The following is a 25,949-nucleotide window of genomic DNA, read 5'->3' as shown; positions in this document are numbered from 1 at the left end:
AGATCGACGACCAAAAGCAAGAGGAGACCACGAAATTGGTTGGAGCAACATGAAGCTTGCAACTGCAATACCTGAAAAATCACTGGGGATGCCTTCCACAAGCAATAGATCGACAAGGGCTGAAGATGATACACACCTCAACATTACAAATGAACACTTAGGCCTGGGACATAGTAAGCGCTTAGGTGCGGCTGCTCGCTCTCGCTTGCTGCCGCTCGCTCTACCAGGAGCTTTTTGCTGTCCTGACAGAGGAGACAGCAAGCACTTGGGAGGCGGGTATCACTGTGTGTGTGTGTCACTTGGTAGCTGTCAGTGTGTGTGTCACTTTGAAGTGGTCTGTGTGTTTGTGTGTCACTGGGGAACGTGTGTGTGTATATGTGTATATTATATATATGTGTGTGTGTGTGTGTGTGTGTATATTATATAATATTTAAAAAATTTAAAAAAAAAGACATGTGAGAATAAATTATTTATTAACATTGTGCAACTTTGATAAATATATTCACGCACACGCGCACGCACACGCGCGCACACACACACACACGAGACATGATCAGGGCAGAGGGGAGACAGGGATCGGGGCAGAAGGGGGACAGGGATCGGGGCAGAAGGGGGACAGGGATCGGGGCAGAAGGGGGACAGGGATCGGGGCAGAAGGGGGACAGGGATCGGGGCAGAAGGGGGACAGGGATCGGGGCAGAAGGGGGACAGGGATCGGGGCAGAAGGGGGACAGGGAACGGGGCAGAAGGGGGACAGGGAACGGGGCAGAAGGGGGACAGACCGTCAGGGGGCGGGCCAGTGACGTCACGGAGCTGGTTCGCCCTCATTGGGCGAACCGCTCACATGACCGGCCTGTCTCGCCAGCAAGCGGGGGAATTTTAAATTCCCCTAAGACCTGCGCTTCCGCAAGCGCGCGGAAGCGCAGGTGAGCCCCTACTAAAGCCGCTCTAATTGCGGCTGTAGGGGCTCAGTGCTGAGCGGGAGCGCGCATCAGCACGCTTCCGCCAGCAAGCGCCAAACATGGCCAAGGCCTAAGAGTGCCATTGATCTAGAAGAATTGAGGGAGGGAATTCTAAACATTGTGCTGTTCCCTGCAGAGTTTTCTAATCACAGGAGGGAGATGTGTAAAGAAGTGTAAGACCGCATGAGAAAAGGTATGTCCTTACTGTAGCTCTTGGATTGTGTCCTTCTGAGTCTCACACTGCAGATTCCGTTCCCGCAAGGCAAAAAGATTTGTTTTTAACTGGGATTCAGCCTCATCCGACTGCTCACGGCACACAGTGCTCTCTTCTTGAATGAACTGGTTAAAAAAGGAAATGAAAGCACATACATTAGACAGATTACATACTTTAGAAGTAATTTATTAACAAAAATAGAAGTAGGAGTTCTATTAAGACTTAACTAAGTCAAGATTAGCATAACCACTAGTGGAGATATAAAAGATAAAAAATATTTAATATATAGTTGACAATAGCCCCATTTACTTCAGGAGTCTAGAGGTCATCAATCTGTATTTGTAATCATGTTTATAATAGTGGAACTCCATATTTTCACACGGGTGTATGGCCTCTCCCACCACTCCCGTTACCTCAAGGCTCTCCGTGTAAGCTGCAATTTGGGATAGATTTTCCGTTTTCAGCCTGTCCAGCTTTATTTGTAGCCTCTGCTTCTGATTTTCAGTTTCTGACAGACTCCGTTCCAACCTGAACAGAGCAAAGAAGACAAAAACGCAATGACCGTTGCGACAATCCTGTATATTAGATACAGCATGTTCAGAAGTAAAGCATTTGCATAGTTCAATTAGTGAATTATAAACCACAAGATAAACAAAAATCCCCATTGCTTCCAATGGTGGAGTATCTAAAAACAAAAACAAAAAAACACTTTGGGATGGACATTCAGACGTTTCCCACATTAGTCCCCTATTAGTCAGAGAAGGTCAAAGCTTCTGAAAGGAATATTTTCTTGCAACATCTCCTCACCCACCCTACCAAGCACTGACGTACTGTATGTTCAGCAAGTGTACTGCAGGGAAAAATAAATGGATTACACGCACCTGAGCACAACTTCAGACAGTTGCTGGTTGTGTTCCCGAACCGCCCGCTCCCTAAAAGATAGAATGGTTCAAATGACCAACAGCATATTACTGCAGAGGGAAGTTTAATCCCAGACAAATATCGTAACCAAAAAAAAATAAAAAAATAAAAAATCAGCAAATAATAGTGTGTCTTCTAGGACATCACAATGCTAGATTCATTTCATGTAAAAAAACAAAACAAAAAAAAAAACACACAACCAACCTTGGCTGAAAGGTCTTTGTGACACTCACCGAGCAGTTGCCTCATTCAGCTCCTCTTCTACCAGTTTCAGGGATGTATCTTTGGCAGACAGCTTATCCATATGCTCTGCATTCTCCTGTTTTAGATGATCTTTTTCAGACTCCAGTCCACACAAATGCTCTATCAGAGATGCCAACTCTGGAGAATATAGGATAAAGTTTTAGCATAACCGCTGCAGAAAATGTAAGACAAAAGGGTAGGAAAAAAAACAAGTCTAGAAATTATACTTGGTTCAGTAATGCAAGTTGAGCACTTCAGGAAGTTAGTCTAAAGGATAAGGCCCAGACAAGTTAAAATGCACTTTTTGGTAAATGATTCCTAGAACCTCTTAACCCCTTATCTTCCAGAGATGTTCAATAAGCAAATGCATCTATAACCTGGGAACTTTGCCTACAAATCATGGGTAAACAAACCTGAACCTAGACGAGTGGTCTCCATGATCAGCTGGTCATTCTGAGACTTCATATCCTCCAGCTGATTGCACGCCTGTAAGGACCACACAAGAGCACGAATGAACTCTCCTGCTTTGAAAAGTACAATACCATCCAATTCAAGTGTTCAACATGTTTGCAAGAGTGGAGGTTGTTTCCATGGTCATGTGTGTATTATAACAGCATTACATGCTCTGGGGAAACAACCTTCGTAAAATTAAGCATGGTAAATTGTGCAAGACCATTTCCAACGAAGAATAAAGAGATCGTGGCACTCCGGTGGTCTTCAAATAGTAGGAGGGAAAAAAAAAAGTTTAAGTCCCCTGCCGAATCTATCAAAGGTTTGCAGACTTGAAGACCAAAGGAGTGCCACAATCCCTTTATTCTTCGTACTATTGGCGGTCCTGTGATTGTGGAGCACCCGTGTTCTCTACGACATGTAGGGAGAGGCTGACTATCTGCATAGCTGTGGATTTTCTGGGGTGGAGAAGGGTTTAAAGAGGGGCAGGGATCAGCAGCTATATGCCATTATTTTTTTACTGGCTTCCCAGTTGGTGTACTCTGTTTTTGGCAGCATGTATAGCTGGTAGGTACTTCATAGAGTCCTGAATATAAAATGCTGCCTCATAGGTACGATGCAGCACCACATTTGTCCAACTAAGGAGCATAATCAACCTGACACCCGCTTACCCTGCGCACTCACCCCTTTCTTTTCCAGTAAGGCCGAGTCCCTTTCACTCTCCATTACGTCATGTACTTGCAGTGCTTTCTGCGTCCTCTCTTTCAGAGCCTCTAACACATGCCAATGTCGGGACATCAGCTCCCTAGCCTGTGAGCACTGCAAACAAATAAAGGATTACTCACAAAACATGCACAACGACCAGAGACTCAGCAGGTTCATTCATTACCTGTGACCGCAAGTGGTTTTGGTCGTCTTCCATGACCGAGCAGACAGAACGAGCTCTCTCAGCAAAGAGCTTCATTTCGTCATTATAGGAAAGCTGAAAGGAATACAAATAATGGTGTGCAGCCTAGAATTCAGCAAAAAGTTCAAACAAGAGCAGAGCGAGGGGACAGTCTCTGCTGTCACCCAAAACCACCAGCTGCATGTTGCAAGTGTGCTTAAATAGAAGAGGAGACCAGTCTGTCATCAAAATGTGCAATCTACACAGGGACGTAGCTATAGCTCGGGCACCAGCTCGCTCCTAATATCTCCTCCCCCCGTAGGGACAGACAGGGGGGAGGGGGAGGGGAGAGAGATTGTATGCAGTGGCTGGCCCTGGCAAACAGAAGCCAGTAGAGGAATCAGCAAGGCAGGGGAGGAGAGCCCTCTAGCAGTCTGACCCGGAAGTCATTATAACTTCCGGTGTCTGCTGCCACAACTCCTCTGCCGGCTGCTCCTCTAATCATCTCCTCCCGCCAAAGGTAGGCATGGGAGATGGGCGAGAAAGAGGGCTGGAGAGGATGAGGGGGAGCTTATGAGAAAGGATCAGGGAGAAGGAGAAAAAAATATAAGTCAGTATTATATTTAATGGGGCCCTGAAAACCCTGAAAATATTTTTGCTCGGGGGGCCCACCCATATCTAGCTGTGCCACTGAATCCACTACACTGCAATTCTAAGAAAACTACAAAATATAACCCAATATTAAGCAATCTTTTAATACTTTCTTTAAAAGCGGTATAAAATGGTTTTTAATCTAGAAAGGACAAATAGCCACTAGTTCACTGTCCAAACCGCAAGCAAACATGTTCCCTGGAGTGCTACTTTTGTTTTATTTTTTATAAAGAATCTCTGTAGAAAGCCGGTATGCAGACACCAACACCAGTGCCGATTGTAGCCACTGAAACAAAATGTGTTCAGTGACTGGCTTGCATGCATTACATGGTGGCCTCCAAACATTTATGGCTTCAAGTTGAACTTTTTAAGCCCATTTGGGAAGTCTGTTATAGGATCTAGTTGTGCGCTACATTTTACATGCACCTGAGGCATTTCGAAGGTGGAGACAATAAGCCTGAAGATTTGCCATTTTCTTTACCACATATGGAGGTTTCTCTGCATTTTCCCCAACCTTCCAATCCATCTTTTCCGGGTTCTAGATTACCTGCTGCTCATAGGCGTCTTTAAGAGCCGCACAAAGCTTTTTCTCAGATGCAGAGTCCCGCTGCAGTTGGGAAATGACGGCGGAGGAGTGGAGCTCAAGATCTCGGAAACACTGATCGGTCTGTACTCCGGGAGACAAAAACATCACAGCAAGGTCTGTGTATTATGGCATTACAGGATGTTACATTTGTATAGGTTTTCTTAGACCAGGGTAAAAGTATTGTTGCATAAACAAACCGCATCAAAAATAAAGGTCATTTTGACTGCACCAAAGAACTTTATCTTGCAATACTTCAGCTCAGTCTATATAGAAATTACATTAGTTTGCAGAAGCTTTATGTTTACCAAGAGAACTACTATTTCCCTATGATTTTGTTTTACGAAGATAGGTCCCTCCATCTGGTTCACAGAATAGAGGAAATGCAGACAAGAATAAACTTGTCTAGGGAACCTGCTACACTAAGAGAAGCCATACCCTCAATACCACGAGCTATTAAAGTCACTAGAATTGTAGCCATTTTGGGACTGTGGGTCACACATGGGGTTTGGTCCATACAATATGTAAGAATTGATTGAGCAGGGTGGCGAGGAAGCAAGTACGTCGTGTCAATTACCGCTTCTTTGGTGCGGAGAGCATCTTCCATGCAGGAGGTCATTTCATCCCTGTGAAGCAAGTTGGCCCGCATCTTCCCTTCCATCTTATTCAGTAAAGTCAAGTGATCAGCTAGAAGGGTCCTGACTTGGCTGATCTGGAGTAGAACAAAGCCAGAAGGGGACAATTTCCAGTTACTGGACTACGTTACCTTCATCCCTTACAGAATATAAAGATCATGTATTCCTACCAACGCTCAGTAGAAATCTTAGCTTAATGTCTCATAAAGGACAGTGGGACATCAGTGGTACGGAGACTGCATAAACAAAACTGTCAACTAGTGATGTGATCAGCATTATCCCAATAAGATTACGGTGGTACTCCAGTAAAGTCAATGTTTATGGACTGTGGTGTCAATGTTTGTTACATTCACACCCACATCAGGACCAATGAGTAACTCAAGTACTACCAGTGGAAAATGCCTGCTGAAAAAGGTAAGCTTGTGCAGTTAGCTGGGGCCCCAGATGACAATCCCAGAATAAAGACACCTCTCCAGGAAACAGAAGCATCTGTACCCAACCAACCATTCACTCTAGGAAGATCTACACAACAGCTTCTGGAAGTCATTTTCCCAGGTCCCCCACATGACAAGTCATCAAATCAGAGGAAAAGATACCCATACCAGCCGGGAGAGGGGGGGGGGGGGGGGGGAGAAACAATCCTATAGCCAGTGGTTGACAAATCACCAAAAAATCTACTCGCCACACAAAAAAAATCTACTCGCCACCTAGTACCAAACGTGTGCTGCTTGGGCCAATATTTACTCGCCCGGGGGTTAAATCCACTCGCCCGGGGCGAGCAAATGTATAGGTTTGTCGAACACTGCCTATAGCTGTAGCAATGCAATCAAATATATTGCACAGCAGAGTTTGAAACGTTATGGCGTTTAAGGAACAATGTTAGAATACACTCCATTTAATGAAAAGGGACCAATCTTTATTTTTTTTAAAACAAGGATTAAAAGTAAATATTTAGGCTGGCTTCTCACCTTATGGCTCATATCGACTTTATCCCTCTGCGTGTTCTCATACATGTTCTCAGCAAACTCAATCATGGATGCCGACAGAGTCATGTGGGAATCCTGGAATACAAGGAGCGCATTTTGTCAGCCTCATTGCAAATATAGGAAGCCGCCATTCATGAAAGCACTTTGAACTGAGGAATCACCAGCCTGTAATATTGAAGTCATTAACTTTTATTGCATCATACACAAATGAATCAAACCCGCAAGGACCATATTCTGCTCTCAAAAAAATACAAATAAAGTCTATTAAAAAGTTACTATATTCTGAAGTATTGTCCAAAAAATAAGTTTTATATCTTTTTACCATTTTATACATGAAATGTGCTTTTAATTGGAACCAAGGATGAGAGATGAGGGCACATAGGCATGAATGAGGGTGATGGAAGCAGTGAAGGTGGAGAAGGGGTTCAAAGTCATCCCAGGATGAGATGGGATTGAGGTAGAGGGGTCGTGACCTAAGCCTCGACTTCAGAAAAGCAGTTCAGTTTGAGCTGCTGCGCAGTCTCCGACAGAAATCCCAGACACTTCACTCCCCAACTCTAGCAGCCATGCTTCTGACTGCATGAGAGTGAAAGGACGTGACAGGAGAGAGAGATGAGCCGGTCTGACAGCCACATGGGCAGGCACCACACGTAACGGCTTCAAAACTGCACCTGTGACCCCACAAGCTGGCACAAAGTAATATCACGGTAATTACTCATGTCACATTGACTTACCATCTGTTTAGTACTGTGGTATTAGTGGTACTGGTACATTGACCATTCCTACCCGAGACATATCATTTTACTGAGCAAGATCTAAAATGCCCTGTCAAAAAACAAATAGGATTGCTGTATACACTGATCTCATTACGCACCAGGTCCCGAGCACGGTCCCCAAGCATCTGCTTCAACTGCTCCTCCTCTTCGTGGGAGCGCTGCATGGATTCAAGCCTCCCCATTGTTCTTATGTACATGTCGTGATAATATTTCTCCTCCTGCAAAGAAAGCAACAGTAAGAAATCTGGGCTGTAACATCGCTGCAAGGCCATGCACAGGTTACAAAAGTCTACCAAATGTCATGGAGCCTGTGGGATGGGGGAGGCATGCCATGCAAAGTGTTACACCCCACACATCTGTGCTAGTATTTGTGTATAGTAGGCAATAGTGACCCAACAAAGGTTGTTTCTCACGCAACTAAACATTAACATGATTAAACTCAATGGCAGAAAGCTGAACATATAGTGTAGCCATTCTCCATAAAACCTCCCATTACAGTGCACAGAAATTGGGATTATTCCCCTTCCACAAAGGTAGGTCCACTCTTGCCACCAATTAATATGGCTCCCGCTCCAGTAACGCCAATATTAATTTAGCCAAGCTGCATGGGCTTTCCAAAACTGTTAGAGCACAGAGAGGAAGAGAAGAACAACCATGCTGGCTGTCTATTCTGCTGATCTATTGACATGAGAATATATTATATTATATTAATATATATTATATTATATATATATATATATATATATATATATATATATATATATATACATACATATATATATATATATATATATATACATACATACATACACACACACACACACGTAGAGGTATCAGTACCGTGTTAGTCGAGCTTCAATAATCAAAAAATAAATAGATGATACCGTTCTGTGGCTAACGAAATGCTTTTATTTGTTAGCCACAGAACGGATATAGATATCTATCTATCTGTAGTATCTATCTATCTGTAGTATCTATCTATCTGTAGTATCTATCTATCTGTAGTATCTATCTGTTAGATATAGATATAGATATAAAATCCCATTCAGTGAACAGCCTCTAAATAGATCGCTTTTTGGCTGACATTCCAGGTTCAAAACACTGGCCGTTTTGCATTGCCATAAGGTCCACTTATGGCAACCCTTTTCTAGAGAGACCCCTCTTGGACGGATTCTGTGACTTTAGGCCAGGTCCATAGCAAGCACGACCGAGCACGTGACATCACTAGCGCCTGTACTTGAGGCGATCCGTGTCTTGCAGGGTTGTGCAATGAGGGGGGTGGGGGCATGCCGGCACGTGAGCGGTTTACCTTCATTGGCTGAACTGTGCACCAGAGCCATTGCACGGCAAACGCAAACAAGTTTGTCTTGCCATGCATCGGCGCGCACACACGATCTATGGACATGCTCAAAAGGTCTCCATTTGATTGTATTAGGCGCTCGCGCCATCAGATCAACTATGGACACAGCCTAAACCTGGAGAGATATTGGATGTCCCTGCAATATGACATGCTTTGGTGTACAGAACATGCTTTTCCACCCAGTTAGAAGCCTTGAGATCTCAATTATTGCGTGTGGGCTCTGTGCCCTCCTACTTGTTCAACTAAGCTACTGTAGTGTCATGGTCTGAATATTGAAAGATTCCCTCTAGGGAAGTAGGTAAAATCATTTAATCCTTAAAAAAAAAAAAAATCACACCACTGATTGCCAAGATTTCAGAAGAGCGGCTTCTGCAGCTTACCAATTAAAGTGTAGGAATCCTGAAAACTACTGAAGTCAGACAGCGGGTTCCATGTTGTGATTCTCAAGTCACTGACCACTCATTTCAGAGATCTTCCCACAATCTTAGGCTTTGGTGAGGTGTCAAAATAATGGGACACATCTGTATTCCCAAAAGATTCATCTATGATGTTATGCTGAAAGTGCGCCCATAGTCAACTGCCCAAGCAGCCTTTCACAAGTCAGTTGAAACAGCTGCTCTGCCGTACTAGTCAAGGCAATCCTGAAAGCTTTCCCCATGGAAAGGAGCAAAATCCAAGAAGGAGCTAGTGAGCACTTTTCTGTCTTCATTATCCAAAAGCGCTGTTGCAAGGAGATCAGCATGTGGGCTTGTGCCTCTAGGTATAAATGTGCGCTAATCAATATATCCAAACACGGAGGTATATTGCCTGACAGAATGAGACCATGGACCAATGCCATTCAGCCACAAAGAACAGTCCGCTGCCAGCAGTTTTGCCCCTAAGACAAGTGATCATTGTTAGCATTAGGGGTCAACTTTAGCAGTTTTAGGGTAAGTGATTAAGCTCTTAAAAGGTAAGGTTAGGGGTTTCAGGATAAATATTAGTGTTAGCATTAGGGGTTAAGGTTAGGGGTTACCTTGACATCAAAATGGCCAGCGGCTAAACTTCCTAGACCGATCACCTAACTTCAGAGTGACAACTGCCAGAATATTGGTTATAAAAAATAAAATGGGGGGGATGGGGGGGCGCTACGAGTGGTAGCCAGTACAAAAAGGAGTGGAGAACGGATATCTCCATAACAAAGAATCATTGATATTTGTTGTAATGTGTGTGGAACAGGAATAAGCATGTGCCCTTTAGGCTGATAGCTGCCAAGACATCTCCCGGCTGCAGGGAGTCTATGGATATGAGTGACTTCCTTGAAAAACCTGATTCTAATGAATTGATGGACATTTTAGGTCGAGCACAGAGTCTAACATAAGCCTTAATGCCCGCAAAGATTAGTAATAGACTCTGCTCTTTGATAGAGCAACTTCCTGACTCTGCTTAAAGCTTTTCACGGGGTGGGCCAGCAAAGTTGCGTGTTATCCCGATGTCCTTCAGAATCTTGTGTGGGCTCATCCCGGATACCAGCTGTTCCTTTATTCTAGTCAGTCATAAAGAGACATGCAGGCTGTCATGATAATTTCATGAGATATCATGTATTTTAATCCATCTGGTGCATCAGGGGTTAAGATGATTGGAGTTTTATTTTAAAATAACATCTATTTGAGTTGTAACATGTCAGGACTTTTTCCAGGTTTGTTCTGCACTTCAAAAGAGCGCTTAATTTGGGGGGCATCCTGAATAGGCTCACTTAAAAAGGGGCCAGATGGGTTGTATATGGCTGATTGAGTTGAGATAAGGGCAGTGTGGAGACTTGGGTGTCAAATATGGCCCTTGTGACAACTCTAAACGTGGTCTCCTTAGAGCAAGGGTGTGCAAACTGGGGGCGCAGAAGTCAGAGGCCACGCACTCTTCCCCAAGGCATTTAAATTAAACACCGGGGAGGAGTGAGGCCTCCAACTTCCTTACCTGCACTCTGCTGGGTCTTCAGCGATGCGTCACAGGTGACGCACATGGTCCACGGCGTCATTTGACGCCGAGCCCTAGGACGTGGGAAGGGTGGGGAGGGGGCGAGCGCTAGGGCTACCAGGCAGGGGGGCGCAGCTCAGGAACTTCACGCACCCCGATCTTTGAGCAAACTTCAAATGCAGTCTAGATGGTTCAAGGCTCAAGAGGTGTGGCTAATAAAGTATTCAACATGAGTGACTTAAAAATGAGAATCACATAACGTCCTCTGTTGAACATGCTAAAAATTACGTTTGTATCTGTAAAGGTGCTTCTTGATGTTTATGCTTCAACGCCATCCTGCTCCAACAATGAGAAACAGTCTAACGGCTATGCAGAAAACATGTTTGATAGGCTAGCATGCCATGGTCTGCAGACTAAAGCGCTTGGCATTCCCCCAGTTAGCAGCTGCAAGTAGCACAGCTGCAGTGGGACTTTGGATGAGATGAAACCAGAAAAGCAGCCGTCGGAGTGGCTCACGTCTTGCACCACAGGTATATCTACCCTGAGCAGTAGGACAAAAATAAATTAAAAACTTAGGAGCCTTTTTAAATTAGTGGCAAGAGTAGACCTACCCTAGCGTGGGAGGGTCTTGATCCCCATTCAGGTGTACGGTCATAGGGGTTGATGGATAAAGAAAGCTTCACTGCTTTAAAAAAGTTAGAATCCCCACCAGACCATAAGGATTGCACCTTTGTCAGCTCTACCCTCAGATCCCTAACCTAAACCTTTAAAAATATAATTAATTCCCCCCTAGGTTTGCAGCAGTCTCTCTGGAGCTGAACTGTATTCATTTCAGCTCTGGGAACCCCCTGCTCAGAGCTACATACATCAAGGGAATGCCAGTATCTTCTGTTTGAAGGTGCCACGTCACACGGACAATAGGATGCAGAATGCGATTACTTTCCAGATTCTCATCGGCCCACAGGACATACTGTAGAGCCTGAACACAGACATTTTTGTGCCTAGCCAGAGCTGTTGCCGACAGTCCCTTTGATGTATACATCTCAAGCCGGGGGCCCCTGGAGCGGAAATAAAATGTGGTTCAGCTAGAGACACTGCTTCAAACCTAAATAACAATTAATCCAAGAGGTAATGCTTCTTTATAAAGGTGCATTCCAGGTTAAAGTTGTGGATCAGCCTTTGAGCACTAGGTTTCAAGCAGGGGTCTCCAGAGCATTAGTTGCCATACTACTGTGCCCTCAAGGGTGAACATGGCATTTTAAAGGTCATGTATCATCCAGGACTTTTTAATCTGCATTAAAAACTTTGTCACATTCCGGGATATGCATCTCCGGAAGCAGAGGATCCCCACAGTGGAAATTCATGCAGTTCAGCTGGAGACCCCCAGCTTCCCAACTAGTTTTTTTTTTGCTTTTGATTTGTTTAGTTTTTAATGGGGTTCCCACTCCTTACCAAAGAGCTGTGTGTGACAAATGTCTGCGTGGAGGTTTCTCTCTGTTCGGAGGGTCTAGAGCAGAGCCTCTGATCTTTTTGCCAGCCTTGGAGCTGGCGTGAAAGAACTTCAACAACAATCAATGTGCCCTCTAACCGATTCTCCAACTCTTCTCGGGATGCACCACGGAGCGACTCTCTGGAAAAACTGCAAGGGGCAACAAGTATTAATAAGTAATCAAAAATCGGAAAGATGCAAAAACCGCCAACAGCAGATTGTCAGGCTCGTCTTACCACATTTAGAGAAACAATGGCTACTTAGGCGGCGCGTATAGTGCCCGCGACATCGCCCAAAAACAAATGCATTGCCACCGCCGCGTGCGCTTATAGTAAGCGCGACGGCAACAATGCGATGGAGCATCGCGAATTTTGGTAGCTGGCAATATTTGATTTTTCATGCGACAGCCCCTGAACCAATCAAATGCCAGGCCGCCGCCGCAAAATATAACTATCGCTAGTGGAGATGTCACCCGTCGCGGGCACTATACGCGTGGCCCAATTCAAAAAAAGAAAGATTAATACTACATGTAACAAAATAGTGCTGTGTAGAGTGTGACTTACTTCCAGAGCAGGGAATCTGTTTCTGAGGCATTATCTTGTGCAATTTGCTCACTCTTTCCAACAAAGTTACCCAAGTCCCATGAGGTGTTCATGCTCTTGTTCAACAGCATTATAGGTGTCGTCCATGTGACTGCACTGGAGTTTGATATTGGGGTCACACATATCTCAGGGACCTTTAAAGGTGAATACAAAGGGCCATGGGCTGGAAAAGCAAGTTTGCCTTTTTTGAGGATGTATGGAGTGCATGTGTCATCGGTATCCGCTTTGTCCTGTGAGGTCCTTTCTTGATGCAACAATAGTGACAGAGCAGTTTCTGTACAAGGTCTGGCAAGGCTTTTGGCTGCCTCACCACACACCTCACCAAAAAGGTCTGGAGGTAAAAGAGTTGATAAACCAGTAGATGTTTCGTCAGATCTAAAGAAAGGTTTGGACGCATCCAAGCTTACATCAAGTGCATGAGACAAATGGGTGGGTGTATTTGGCTTTGAATGCAACTGGTCCTCACTCACTACAGGTTCCTCTAGTATGAGAGATCGGATTTCAGCACTTTGTTCCATGCAATCTAAACTTCTAAGCCCCGGGGATGAAGTCAATATTGCATTATTATCAGTTATCCCATGGTCAGAATGCTTATGCTCACTTTCTCCAGTATTGAATGTATCATTCTGCACATCTGTAGCTATTTGGGATCTACCAATTTCCACCTCAGGACTACCTGTAGCCTTTTCTTCTCCAGACACCAGTTCATCACACAGCACTTCAGAAGACAAAATTACAATCAGTGATTTGTTGCTTTCCACATTTAGGCTAGAAGCAGAAGGTTCTTCTTGATCCTCAGCAATTGGGCTTGGGATAGGAGATGAAGATACAGGTTCTAAAAGCAGACTGTGTACACAAGGCTGACTGGTGTGGCCTGTGCTTCGAAATTCCAAATTAGTATTTGATGCATCCAGACTATGTTCTGCAAAATTGCTCCAAGAAAATGGGCTTGGTTGTATATTCTGTGAAGCACACATCTCATTTTCCCCAGTGTCCTTCAAAACATCCTTAGGGCAGAGATCAGCCAAAATGTTCACTGTTGTGCCTGTATTACAAGTGGACGAGTCCTATTTTAAAACAAATGAACATTATTAACTGGTCAGCCTTAAAACGATTTGAGGTCGTTTGAAACAACGTGAGCAAATGACAAAGTTGCCGAAGCTCACATTTTGCTTAAGGCTGCGTCCATAGAGGGGGGAGCAGTTCGGAGCCGCGCTGACGCTGAGGCTCGTCTGCTGAATTCTGTGCGTTTTCATGCACATGCAGGCGAGCCAGCGGGCGCGATCGGGAGGCGGGGGGAGGTGGGGCAGTGACGTCGCTGGGCCAATCGCCCGCGACGTACCGACGTCACGGCGCCGTGACGTTGACGCTGCTTCAGGCTGATTGGATGTTTTCAGCTGACAGTGCTCTGAAAAACAGCTTGGCTGTCGGCTGAAAAAGCCAACTCCTCAGCACGCCTGCGGACGCTCGCGTGAGCCCCCTCTCAAGACATCCTCACTGAGGATGCAGGGGCTCAGCGCGGAGCGTTGGCACGGCTCAGCATGGCTTGTCCTATGGACGTGGTCTAATAATACTACTTCAAGATGCAAAGAAAGCCCTTGAGTAAAAGGTAAGGGGAGAAAGTCTCACCTTCAAATGTAGCTGGTGTACTGATTTATTACAGTAGGATAATTTGGTCATAGACGATTGTATGTTAGATGAACATTTTGTCTCAGACAAAGTAATGCATTGAACTGTGAGGTCTTGCAGTGGAGTTCGTCCAACAGATTTGCGCTGTGGCTAAAATAGGACAAAAATAAAGTTACACAGTTACAAATACATACTATTTCGTTTATTTTCCCAACTAGCATGTCACCTCTAATTTTTACTTTGCATGAAATGTACCGACGTTCAAAAACACACTTACGTTAATGTGATGACAAACACAAGTGCTTTACAGAATTAACAGACCATTTTAAATACGTAATATAAAAAAGTAAACATTAAGAAATGACTCCCAGGCACAGAACTGCTGAACGTGCAGAAATTGCATTAGAACTCCATGGAGTCCCAGTCTTTCTACGCATTTATGTAAAAGTGGTATCACTGTATGGTATATTTATTTGTTTTGAATGAATGAGTCTTACAGTTAAATATCCACTACTAGCATTGTTGAGGAACTCCTGGCAACCTTCCATAGAACAGTTTAAAACCACTGATCTAAATATAGATCAACTTGCACTTCCATTTACACCAACCGCGTGAGGCAGAAACTTTGGATAAAACAAATCATTGATTGAATATTAAGATATTTATTTGTCATCAAAATGTCCTGCCTCAAGTGGTTGGTGTACAACTGTATGTTGCTATATAACTTGAACTGGTGTGTAGCACCAGATCTACTGTATATCCGTGGCTCTGATGAACCCCTGAGCTTGCCGGCTAGTAGCATGGTGATGATTTGTATGCGTCACAGACGCAAGTAGTCAGAATGGTGTTGGGGACTGTCCAATTACGGTTCTCAGAAGAATGTCTCCATCGCACTCAATCTCAAATATATATATATATATATATATATATATATATATATATATATATATATATATATATATATATATATATATATATATATATATATATATATATATATATATATATATATATATATATATATATATATATATATATATATATATATATATATATATATATATATATATCAGTCAGATGGACATTTCAGGTTTTTTTCTCATAAAATGTCCACCTGAGATAGGTTTGACCTGGAGTGTGATGGAGACATTCGTCTGATCACTGATGTACATGTGAGCTGAAGGATTCAACCTTTTCAGCACAGCACTGGATGGCTATAGATGCCACTAAAAGGGAGTGTCTACCTCCCAATGTAGAATGACGACTGTCCAGTTGTGCATGCATAATACTCAAGCTGATTTCTCAGAAACAGACAGAATCCATCTTGGTGTCTCCATTACATTGAACGCAGTCAGGATTAAGATGTCTAACTTACCGTCTGCAAGGCCGGTGTATCATTTTCATTAGACACATGTATGGTTGGAGACCACATACTTCACACTTGGTCCTGTTTGCTGGGTCAGCTCTTCACATTGATCTAAGAGAAAAAAATATTACATTCTGAGATTCTTCATGCCACATACAGTATTACAACAGCGAACTCTGACTCCCAGCAATAATACAAACACATGCACTTTCCTATACAATCCCACGCTGGCCACCAACAAGTAGAGGAGATCGTGCCTGTGTCCTACAGGCCCAAACAAAAAATAGTTATTCTGTACAGGGACCACGAGCAGCATTGCACATTAGCCAGTCAGAGGCAAACATAACAGCTCAGAAATTGAACATAGCATAATAACCATGAACACCCACTTCCACGCTGTAAAATATATGAAATCCCAGCATGCAAAGTTCACATTAAGAAAAAAGTTTTCAATTAACCATGGTGTTGGTTAAAAAAAACATTTAGGGAGAATCTGATATATGAGAATATTATCACTTATAGATTTCTTGTTTGGCATATGTCTATCAGGGTGATGTTGTATAGTAAACTACCCACCAGAGTAGTCAGAGGTAGACCCTAATAAGGCATCAGTGAAAAAACCTCAACACACGTAAAGTATCAAATAGGTCTGTATGGTTAAGGCCCTATATACAAGTTACACTGACAAATCAATAAGGCACGCTAAGATGATTCTAGACATACAAAAGGATCCGATTGAACAGAGTATCATCCAAGGGTACATGGTAAGGGTGCTATATCTATATACTGAACAGGGCACACCAATAGCAGCACAAACTTCCCTTATGTGGGCACTGAATGCATGACAAAAAAAAAATACATGATGCACAGGGGCAAACAATTGAGCCTTCTCACCTCCTCTACTGGCCCGTTCCAACATATAAAGAGAACTGTACTTCTTCCCTGGACGTTCAAGAACAAAAAATTAATGCAGAGCAGATAATCCCAGTCCAGAGAAATAGCCCAGGGAGTACTTGCCGTTTCCCTAGAGAGCCATTGTCTCGTCCTGCTGTGCCTCAGTCAAACCCACTTTCATCCTATTTACCGTCTTGTATAATTCTCCCTGCAGACTTTAGTAGGATTGTCCATCTCAACTTTTGAAGTTAAGGGTTACCTGCTGATACCTGTGGGGCCCATTATACTGTACAAGAAGGTGCTGTGCGATGACTATAGTCCTCCCCCCCCCCCCCCCCAAATTCAGGTTTCAAGGGGGGAGGGGGAGGCTCACCAATTTAAAAACATTTGTTCCCATCACCCACTTTAGTTTCAATGTCTGCCTGGCGAAGCACGAGTAGCATTATGGAGGGCATATACAAGTGTGTAAGTGTATGTGTGAGTGTATGTGTGAGTGTATGTGTATGTGTGTATCAGCATGTAAATTCGCGCTTGTAACTGTGTCGTTATGGATAGATGTACTGTATAAATGCAGTGGCTGAAGTGACTACTTTTTTTTTTTTAGCCCAAAACATAATAAAGAATTGTCAGGGAATGATGCAGATTAGGAAGGCATCTCATCCACTTGCACCACTTTACATAATTGCACCACATGACACCTGTGCGCTCTCATTGTTCCCCAGTCACTAAGGGAGACTTGGCTAGTCTGGTACTGGGTCTGAACCCAACTGAAAGAGTAGTAGTGGTGCTCTGGGGTGAGGAAGTACGTCACACTCGGCCAATGTTTGGGTAACCGGTCCCTGGGCCTCCCTCACCTCAGCATCCCCCGAAGCAAAAGCTAAACCGCGTCCCTTTCCTCGGCCATAGCGGTCCCTCTCTGATACCGCGGCCTCGCTCCCCTAAACTCCGTGATACAGTCACGATCGCCCCTGTCTTCTTACCCGGTCACGTCTTCCCCCGCCGCCCTGTCACAGGACCGATCTGAAGCTGTGCAACCGAAACCCTGTCCCCCCGCCAGGCGTTTAAATCGTTTCCTCGAGCCGCTATTGGTCTTCGGGGGTCAGACGTCACCGCAGCCTCCACCAACCAGTAGCCAGTGACTGTCTGCGTTCCAAGCCTCGCTCTAGACGTGACCCACACACACATACACACACGCGCAACGGCTGTAACTGTCACTTCCTCACTCCGTGCCCTTGTGTCATTTGTATCGCAGATGTGGAGGGCCAGGGCTTTTTTTATTGTTATTATTATCTTAATATGATAGAGCAGATGCCTCTGTCAGGTAAAGTGTTAAACATCCTCAGCATGTCATTTTTACAGCACCCTAATAAAAGCCCCTCTCCCCCACCCCTCCACAATGCATGTATGTGAAAAAAATATCTACAAATTCGGTCTAAAACCTCAATGGCAGCAGCTGTCAAATTCTGTATATAGTTTGATGAGAAGAGCTAATATAGTATGCAGGGTCTTCCAGATTAAAGGCTCTATTGAATAAACTCAGAAGAGGGTCCGCTTAGATTGCATGCTCTCCGGGGCAGGGACTTCTTTTGCTATTGTCTGTCCCCTACCTATTACTTCAGCTGCAACTGGCAGCTGAGGTTGGGGGGAACGTGGGGAGATGGTCAGGAGCTGCTGGTGGGTTGCGGTAGCGCCGGTGAGGCGATCGGGTCACTGGACCTCCGTGGGAGCTAGCACCAAGGGCACCACTCCGGGACTGTCCGTGAACACAGGTGGCGGCCATCTTGCCTTTCACGCATGCACAGTGGGGTCAGTGCGCATGCGCAGTACAGCCGAGTTGCGGCGGCGGCCATTGGAGAGGCTCTGTCACGGATGCTCACTACAACCTGGACTAGACTGCGGGGCTGAGGTGGGGAATATATATAACCACCGCCCTAAACCACAGGGACTGGTCCAGATAGCAGAGTCAGGGACGTGTAGCCGGGTCAGGGTAGGAGAGTGTAGCTAGACGAAGGTACTTGCCGTGATCCGGGGTTGGAGAGAGGAGAGTCGTCGTGGTCCGTGAGCCTAGGTCAGGGGATGGAGAAAGTAGAATCGTCGTGGTTCGTTAGCCGAGGTCTTGGGAGGGAGAGAACAGAAATCCAATAACAAGCCATAGTCCAGGGTACAGAGGGAACAAGTCAGGCACAAGCAGGGTCATAACAAGGTTGAAGGCAAAACAGGAACAGGTACTCAGGCTGCAATGAGCACGTTCCACAAACATCAGTCTATGCTCAGCAACTAGCAGAGGGCTGAGTGGACATAAGAAGGGACAGGCAGACAATGGGGAGAGAACATGGAGGAGTGAACTGTAAGGCTGCGAACCCGCTGCAGCCGGCGGGCCGCACGGCCGCGAACCACCAGACCCTTGTCCGAGTGGTCCCTGCCCCCGCTGCCTCCTTCCGACAGGGCTGACTACGTACTGTGACGCGTCAGCCGGCCGATGCTGCAAGAATCTTGTGAATTTCGGCGTTGACGCGTCACGTGGTACGCGAGTCAGCCAATGGGGAGGAGGGGAGGGAAGGAGCTAGGTGGGAGGCGCCTTGGGCGGGGAGCAGGGAAGGAGCTGCGTGTTATTAAAGTGTGTGTGTGTGTATGTGTGTGTGCGGGGTGTGGGGGGGTGGACGGCACCATGATCGGAGCCCGCCCCCCTCCCTCCCACTCCCGCCCCCCTTCCTCTCCGGCTCCCGGCTCCCTACAGACCTCATATCGCGGTCTGTGTCTGTCAGCGCCACGCCTGTCTGCAGTGCAGGCGCGCTGACTGAGGGAGCGGGGCCTTAGCCTAAGTAAGTAGATACGTGATAGGAGGTGTGTAAGAGCTGCTGAGAATCTTCTTAGATCTCGCACGGGAGGCGTGCTGCGTGTATGCACACGGCACGCAAATTTCAGCCGATGCGCTGGCGGAGCCAAGCGGAGGAGCGTCGTCACGGGCGTGCGTCCGTCTGGGACCATGCGCGCGCTTAGCAGGGAGAGCCACACGTGTGCCTGAGAGACTGGCGTGACGCGTCCGGGAGGTGAGGATTGCGCGCTCCTGACAGGCTCCACATGGGGACTGCACGTCCCAGCAGCGTTACGGGCTGCACACCACATGAGGGGAGCACAGCCAATAGGGCTACGGTATCCCCGGCAAGCCAGAAAGGATACATTTGGCGTGCAGAGCACCACGCCAGTTGGAAGGGGAGCAGCAACAGAGCAGGTAGTGTCCAGGGAGCAGACAAACGAATGGGAGCGCAAAAAAGAGAGAAAAGAAATCAATAAAAATTCTTAAAGCATAGGTATTTTATAAGGGCACACAAAAAGTACAAAGACTTACAATAAAATAAGGATCTTAATGATCCAAGTACACCAGGCAGGTAACAACCACAGCAGCAACTCCGTTGTCCATTGTCACGGTAAGACCAGCTTATTACAACTTTTAATTACCGGGATCATTGATTGAGCAAGCAGAGAGATAAAAAATAAATTGCGTTTATTCAACTAATGAACGCACACAACAATGTTACACAAAAATACAGTAAAAAGACACACTTACTTTGGAAAACTGGGATAACAAAACTAATCTTTCCTAATTGCAAACACACAGCAAAATATTCCAGGCCACTTTTCATTCCTCTGGCCTCTGGCGGTTGAATATTCTGGTCACTTATCCTCTGAGAAATGTAGACGATTTACTCAGAGCTGGAACTTCTCCAATGGGACTGAATCTCAGGTGAATCACACAAGGTGGAACTGATGAAACTCTTAGATGGAACTCTTAGAACAGCAGAATCTGACCTGTGTCAGGGCTTTTCAAACCTCTGGTGTCCAGGTCTCAGAAAACCTGCAGCCCAATCAAAACACCTTAGCAACCGCCTAGCAACCAATCTAAAACACTCATACAGGTGTAGCCAGGTCCCCCTTTGCCCCCTGCGACCTCCCAGGGAGCCTCCGTGGCTAGGAGCGATGTCGGGTGCTGCCGGAGGCCAGCGGCAGACCCGACGGCCACCCCAAGGGTGGGGGCCGTTGCAGGGAGCAGTGCTCTGCCTCCGCGAGCGGGCCGGTTGCCGGGGACGCGATCGGGCCGTTGCTAAGGCCGCGGTCGCGTCTCTAAGGTCCCGGCGGCCGGCGAAGAGGGCGCCGCCATTACTCAGCCACCCACGCATGCGCAGTGATCGCGCGAGTGTAGGAGCAAGCCAGGAGGGTCACGCGAGAGTAGGGACAGGTAGGGAGATGTTGCGGCGGCCATTAGGGGTTAGTGTAAGTACAGGGAAGGCGCGCACGTGGCCCCAATGCCAGTACAGGTGCTCCGGGACTACAATTCCCATAGGGCTTAGCGAGGGAGGCACCAGGTGCCTTATAGGAGCCAATAGGGCTGTAGGAAGGCCAGGAGGAGAAGTGGATAGATTTGGCGGGCTTGCAGCTACGTTGTCAGTGAGAGTCAGGAGCCCAAGGAAGGAGGTAGGGTGCAGGAGCCGGGGACTCCCTGCACTAAGCCAGCGGCCCTAAGGCCCAAGTTAATCCTGATTTCCCCACCCGGTTAGTGAGTGTTGCCAGGGATAGCCTCAGGTTAGGGACCCTGTCACTCATGGCAGTTGGAGCTGGGGAATAGGAAGGGATAAGGGGGCTGGTGTTAGTTTGCAGAGCGTTGAGCGTAGTATGAGGCAACTGGGGGTTCATAGCAGTAACCAATCCGGGGAGCCATAGCCCAGGGCCCGTGCTACGAGTAGGGGGGTGCAGGGACTTACCTGCATAGGATAGGCACCCCGCATGCCCTAGGTGTTTCCCCCTTAAGCCACTTAAGGATGCTGTGCTATAGGGACGGCCTATAGTGCAGTGTGTGTCACGTTGCTATACTGTCAGATAGGGACTCAGCGGATGCTGCGGTTCCAGTGACGGAGTTCAGACCCACGTTGGGGTCCACAGAGAATATCGCCAGGATAGGATCAGACGGATTCATCGCACGTCTGACCCTTTGTGAAGCGTTGCTGATCCGAGCACCAGAGTGCTCGGCAGGTATCTACAGTTCTAAGTGCACCAACGGGCCCTTAGTGTAACTGTGACTGCGCAGTCACCCACTGACTCTCTGCAAGAGTGTGGGACATTGGGTGGGGTTTTTTGGACACTGGGTGGGATCTCCTGGTGTTGGGGAAGCGTCCTGCGCGACGCAGTAGGTGTCTCCTCTAGAGAGGGACACAGGTTATATAAAGGTATTGCCGTGATATGTTATATTGCTTGTTAGTAAAGTCACTCGTTAATATATCTCCCCGTGTATGTGATTATTGTGTTGTCCTGCGAGGAACCACTCCCCCTCTGGTGGGAGCCATCGCAGGTGGAGGCGCTGCACCTATTGTAAGTGGTTGTCCATAGTATTGTAATTGCCCCAGGTTCCCCGTGGCGGAAGCTCAGCCCTCCTGTGAGCCAACAGGTAACGCACCACACACACCTGGTAACACGTATGTTTCTCCGCTCCCACCGTATAATCTGCGATCGGGGGGGGGAAAACCCGTTACATTTGGAGGCGCTGCTGAGATGAGACCTGGGGTGCCCTGTTTTCAATTTTTCCAAATTGTTCCATTCCTATTTTTGTGTCCACCATGTTTGTCAAGTCTGGACGTGAGGTCCTTGCCTGGGCTTTGAGGCAAGATTGTAGTCCCCGCCGTGTGGTGGCCGTCGGAGGCCTTCCCGCACATATAAAATGTCAGGAGGTCTGGGGGCATATGCGTGAAATCCCCGGGTGGTCGTACGCTTGTCCATTAGATGAAGATAAAGACCCCACCTCCCAGTGGTGTTCGATGCTTTTTGAGGTGTCCTCTGAGTGGGATATATGCCTGTCAGAGTCCCCCTGCAAGTTGGTTATACCCGGGTGCCCCCCTGAGGGTTACCCTTTAGTATACGCGGACCCAGCGCCCTGGCAACTTCCCCCAAGTGAGCAGCCTGCACGTGGTATCGCGCTCAAGGTGCATAATAACTTTCCAGAAAATTGTCCGGGATTGGCGGGAAATCCTAAGCCCCTCCCCTGCAGCACGAGTGGCTTAGCACCAAGCCAGAACGAGTCCTTGATAGAAAGCGCCCCTCCTTTACCGTCCACCAGGGGGAGCAAGCTCAGTGAGCCCCAACCAGTAATTTCTGTTCACCATAAAGGAGATATCGGGCGCAGTAATATACCCCCTCTGCAGTTTGGAGTCTGGCGGACAAAGGCCGGGAATGTATCCATTCTTTTGTGTCAGTGCTTACAAGATGACGTTATCATGTATGGTGACGGGGCGTATGATGCATACAAGCACATGGTAACCCGCAAGGTGGAAAGGGAGAGCGAGGACGGGTGCATACGGTGTGTTTGTAACAAATCTGACTGCACACGTTGTACATTGGCCTGGGGAGACCGGTGTAAAGATTGCTGGGCACAGTTCATGAAGCCTGTACTGCTGCCATCTTCAGAATTCTCCAGTAAAGAAGTTGAAGTCCCATCGGTGGCGATGCGCCTACCGGCGAACCACCCCAGCAATGATACAGAGGAATCACAGGGTAAGGTGTCTGTATCCCCATCTTCTTTTAGTGATTTCAGCGACCAACCACTTGTGGTGATGCGCCGGCCGGCGGACCACTCTAGTGAAGTCATCGAGTCAACGATTTCGGCGGATACAGAGCCTGAGGTGAGCCCGTGTGCCCTGGAGGAAGTATATCCAGATGTTGTGAATCCTGATATGGGCCCGTGTGCCATACCACGGCCATGCCGGCCTACAGAGGTACCATCGGTCCCAGGTTTGGGATCAGTACCGGTTGACGACGACAAGGGTGAGTTGACTGCCCCAGGGGTGTTGAGGGTGAGCCTCCAGGTGACCGCGGAGCACGATAGCTTCTTAAGTCTGGACACCCGGGCGAATGGCTCCACTCGACATCGCGTCCTGGTGGAAGTGTCCCCCCTAGAAGATAGCTGTCCCGCAGTGCGAGCGGACCAGTACCCACTGCCTATTGTTCCCAAAGAAGAGAAACCCATCGCAAACCAGCAGAGTGGTAAGGAACTCCCTTGCTCCCCACAGGCTCCGATGGAGGTGGCCAGGAAAAAGGCCAGAGATACGGCTCCTGAACTGAGTATGAGCCCGTGCGCTCTAACCCAAATGGTCCCAGGACTGGGATCCAACGCTCCCGAGTTTCGAGCCAGTGAGTGGACTGTCCCAGAAGTGTTGTGGACAGGTCCCGATACAGCCGAGGTGGGAACTGACAGCGTCCCCGAGGACCTGTTGGCCACCGTGAATCACCGCAGTGGTAAGGTATCTACCCTTTACCCCCTGCCAGGTGGAGCAGAGACTTTGAGTAAAGAGACAGTGTCCGATTCTCGCTTCTCAGTGGAAGCCTCGCGAGTCCGTAGGGACAAGGATTGTGTGGCAAGGGAGCTAGTAGAAGTTGCCTCCTTTGCGCTCAAAGAAAAGCGACCCATTCGCCCAGTAGTGGACCGCGGGAAAGGTCCTGGCCGCCTGGCCTGCTGCTTCCAGGCCCTGGGTGACCAAGTAAAGGTTGGTTTGAAAGACACTGTGCTATTCCTTCCACCAGGGGGAGGAAGTAGTATTGAACCCGTGACTGTTATCCCAGAGTGTGCTCTCCGCGAGATTCTCCCCGGGGAGGCTCACGGACGCAAAAGTGAGGTACCCCCATCTGATCAGTTAGGGGCACCCCACAAATGGTCTCAGCAAGCAGCTGATACTCAGCTGGCCTCGGGTAATAATGGGTGTGATGTGTCATGTTTCAGGGATGTTGCAGCCGATCTGTTAAGTGTACGGGTTAAGCCATGCCATTTTTCAGGGTGTAAAATTGTGCCATGTTATGTCGTTCCCCAAGCGAGGGCGTTGGGTTGTTCACCAGGGGGAGAGTGTAGCCAGGTCCCCCTTTGCCCCCTGCGACCTCCCAGGGAGCCTCCGTGGCTAGGAGCGATGTCGGGTGCTGCCGGAGGCCAGCGGCAGACCCGACGGCCATCCCAAGGGTGGGGGCCGTTGCAGGGAGCAGTGCTCTGCCTCCGCGAGCGGGCCGGTTGCTGGGGACACGATCGGGCCGTTGCTAAGGCCGCGGTTGCGTCTCTAAGGTCCTGGCGGCCGGCGAAGAGGGCGCCGCCATTACTCAGCCACCCACGCATGCGCAGTGATCGCGCGAGTGTAGGAGCAAGCCAGGAGGGTCGCACGAGAGTAGGGACAGGTAGGGAGATGTTGCGGCGGCCATTAGGGGTTAGTGTAAGTACAGGGAAGGAGCGCACGCGGCCTCAATGCCAGTACAGGTGCTCCGGGACTACAATTCCCATAGGGCTTAGCGAGGGAGGCACCAGGTGCCTCATAGGAGCCAATAGGGCTGTAGGAAGGCCAGGAGGAGAAGTGGATACATTTGGCGGGCTTGCAGCTACGTTGTCAGTGAGAGTCAGGAGCCCAAGGAAGGAGGTAGGATGCAGGAGCCGGGGACTCCCTGCACTAAGCCAGCGGCCCTAAGGCCCAAGTTAATCCTGATTTCCCCACCCGGTTAGTAAGTGTTGCCAGGGATAGCCTCAGGTTAGGGACCCTGTCACTCATGGTAGTTGGAGCTGGGGAATAGGAAGGGATAAGGGGGCTGGTGTTAGTTTGCAGAGCGTTGAGCGTAGTATGAGGCAACTGGGGGGTTCATAGCGGTAACCAATCCGGGGAGCCATAGCCCAGGGCCCGTGCTACGAGTAGGGGGGTGCAGGGACTTACCTGCATAGGATAGGCACCCCGCATGCCCTAGGAGTTTCCCCCTTAAGCCACTTAAGGATGCTGTGCTATAGGGACGGCCTATAGTGCAGTGTGTGTCACGTTGCTATACTGTCAGATAGGGACTCAGCGGATGCTGCGGTTCCAGTGACGGAGTTCGGACCCACGTTGGGGTCCACAGAGAATATCGCCAGGATAGGATCAGACGGTTCATCGCACGTCTGACCCTTTGTGAAGCGTTGCTGATCCGAGCACCAGAGTGCTCGGCAGGTATCTACAGTTCTAAGTGCACCAACGGGCCCTTAGTGTAACTGTGACTGCGCAGTCACCCACTGACTCTCTGCAAGAGTGTGGGACATTGGGTGGGGTTTTTTGGACACTGGGTGGGATCACCTGGTGTTGGGGAAGCGTCCTGCGCGACGCAGTAGGTGTCTCCTCTAGAGAGGGACACAAGTTATATAAAGGTATTGCCGTGATATGTTATATTGCTTGTTAGTAAAGTCACTCGTTAATATATCTCCCCGTGTATGTGATTATTGTGTTGTCCTGCGAGGAACCACTCCCCCTCTGGTGGGAGCCATCGCAGGTGGAGGCGCTGCACCTATTGTAAGTGGTTGTCCATAGTA

General features: G+C 47.6%; 1 protein-coding gene across 3 annotated transcripts in view; it reads right to left on the bottom strand.

Annotated features, from left to right (window-relative positions):
* SPAG5 (sperm associated antigen 5) overlaps window positions 1-17,688 on the bottom strand; it is a 32,863-nt gene extending 15,175 nt beyond the window's left edge. For 2 of the 3 annotated variants that reach the window (XM_075589263.1, XM_075589265.1), the window contains exons 1-17: window positions 17,581-17,682; window positions 16,601-16,648; window positions 15,716-15,817; window positions 14,341-14,490; window positions 12,673-13,778; window positions 12,073-12,259; window positions 7,406-7,525; window positions 6,514-6,606; window positions 5,488-5,622; window positions 4,875-4,994; window positions 3,680-3,772; window positions 3,475-3,609; window positions 2,754-2,826; window positions 2,331-2,478; window positions 2,058-2,108; window positions 1,590-1,704; window positions 1,168-1,301 (exon numbers count right to left, since the gene is read on the bottom strand). In XM_075589263.1, the coding sequence (XP_075445378.1) occupies window positions 1,168-1,301; window positions 1,590-1,704; window positions 2,058-2,108; window positions 2,331-2,478; window positions 2,754-2,826; window positions 3,475-3,609; window positions 3,680-3,772; window positions 4,875-4,994; window positions 5,488-5,622; window positions 6,514-6,606; window positions 7,406-7,525; window positions 12,073-12,259; window positions 12,673-13,778; window positions 14,341-14,490; window positions 15,716-15,772 (2,717 nt within the window). In that variant the 5' untranslated portion in view covers window positions 15,773-15,817; window positions 16,601-16,648; window positions 17,581-17,682. Of the gene's footprint in view, window positions 1-1,167; window positions 1,302-1,589; window positions 1,705-2,057; window positions 2,109-2,330; window positions 2,479-2,753; window positions 2,827-3,474; window positions 3,610-3,679; window positions 3,773-4,874; window positions 4,995-5,487; window positions 5,623-6,513; window positions 6,607-7,405; window positions 7,526-12,072; window positions 12,260-12,672; window positions 13,779-14,340; window positions 14,491-15,715; window positions 15,818-16,600; window positions 16,649-17,580 lie in introns of all 3 variants that reach the window. The other variant, XM_075589264.1, reaches the window with a different exon arrangement.
* Window positions 17,689-25,949: the final 8,261 nt, after the last annotated feature.

The sequence above is a fragment of the Ascaphus truei genome, chromosome 3 (genome assembly GCF_040206685.1).
Source record: "Ascaphus truei isolate aAscTru1 chromosome 3, aAscTru1.hap1, whole genome shotgun sequence".
NCBI classification, from domain to species: Eukaryota; Metazoa; Chordata; class Amphibia; order Anura; family Ascaphidae; genus Ascaphus; species Ascaphus truei.
The sequence above is the reverse complement of the archived record's forward strand: the minus strand, read 5'-3'. Positions and strand labels throughout refer to the sequence as shown.